The sequence below is a fragment of the Geospiza fortis genome, unplaced genomic scaffold (genome assembly GCF_000277835.1).
Source record: "Geospiza fortis unplaced genomic scaffold, GeoFor_1.0 scaffold3626, whole genome shotgun sequence".
Lineage (NCBI taxonomy): Eukaryota > Metazoa > Chordata > Aves > Passeriformes > Thraupidae > Geospiza > Geospiza fortis.
Genome location: NW_005055063.1, coordinates 14007 through 14532, shown reverse-complemented (window position 1 = coordinate 14532; position 526 = coordinate 14007). Strand labels below are relative to the sequence as shown.

Genomic DNA, 526 nt, shown 5'->3' with positions numbered 1-526 from the left:
GGGAAAAAAGGGGGTCACGAAACCCCCCAAAAAAACCCCAAACAACCCCAAATTTACCTCAAAAAACCTCCAAAACCACCTCAAAAAAAAAAAAACCACAAAACCCAAAACCACCTCAAAAATACCCCATAAACCCCCCCAAAATCACCCATAAACACCCCTTAAAAAACCCAAAATTATCCAAAAAATACTGTAAAATCATCTCAAAATTACCCCAAAAACACCCCCAAAGAAACCCAAAATCAGCTCAGAAGAAACCCCAAAACCATCTCAAAAACACCCCATAAACACCCCCATAACATCAAAATTACCCCAAAAATCCCCCAAAACCCCCCAAAATCCCCCATCTGATCTATGGGGTGGGCGGGGTTCAGGGTTCAGGGTTTTGGGGTCTCACCTGTGGGGGAAAGGGGTTTTTGGGGTCCAGGTGTTTTTGGGGTCCAGGTGTTTTTGGGGTTCAGGGTTTTTGGGTTTCAGAGGTTTTTGGGGTTCAGGTTTTTGGGTTTCAGGAATTTTTGGGGTTCAG

The 526-nt window shown here is 44.3% G+C and overlaps 1 protein-coding gene across 1 annotated transcript in view; it reads right to left on the bottom strand.

Annotated features, from left to right (window-relative positions):
- Window positions 1-393: 393 nt before the first annotated feature.
- LOC102032752 (cyclin-dependent kinase 16-like) overlaps window positions 394-526 on the bottom strand; it is a 9438-nt gene continuing 9305 nt past the window's right edge. The window contains exon 12 of the mRNA XM_031065696.1: window positions 394-397. Within this exon, the coding sequence (XP_030921556.1) occupies window positions 394-397 (4 nt within the window). The remainder of the gene's footprint in view (window positions 398-526) is intronic.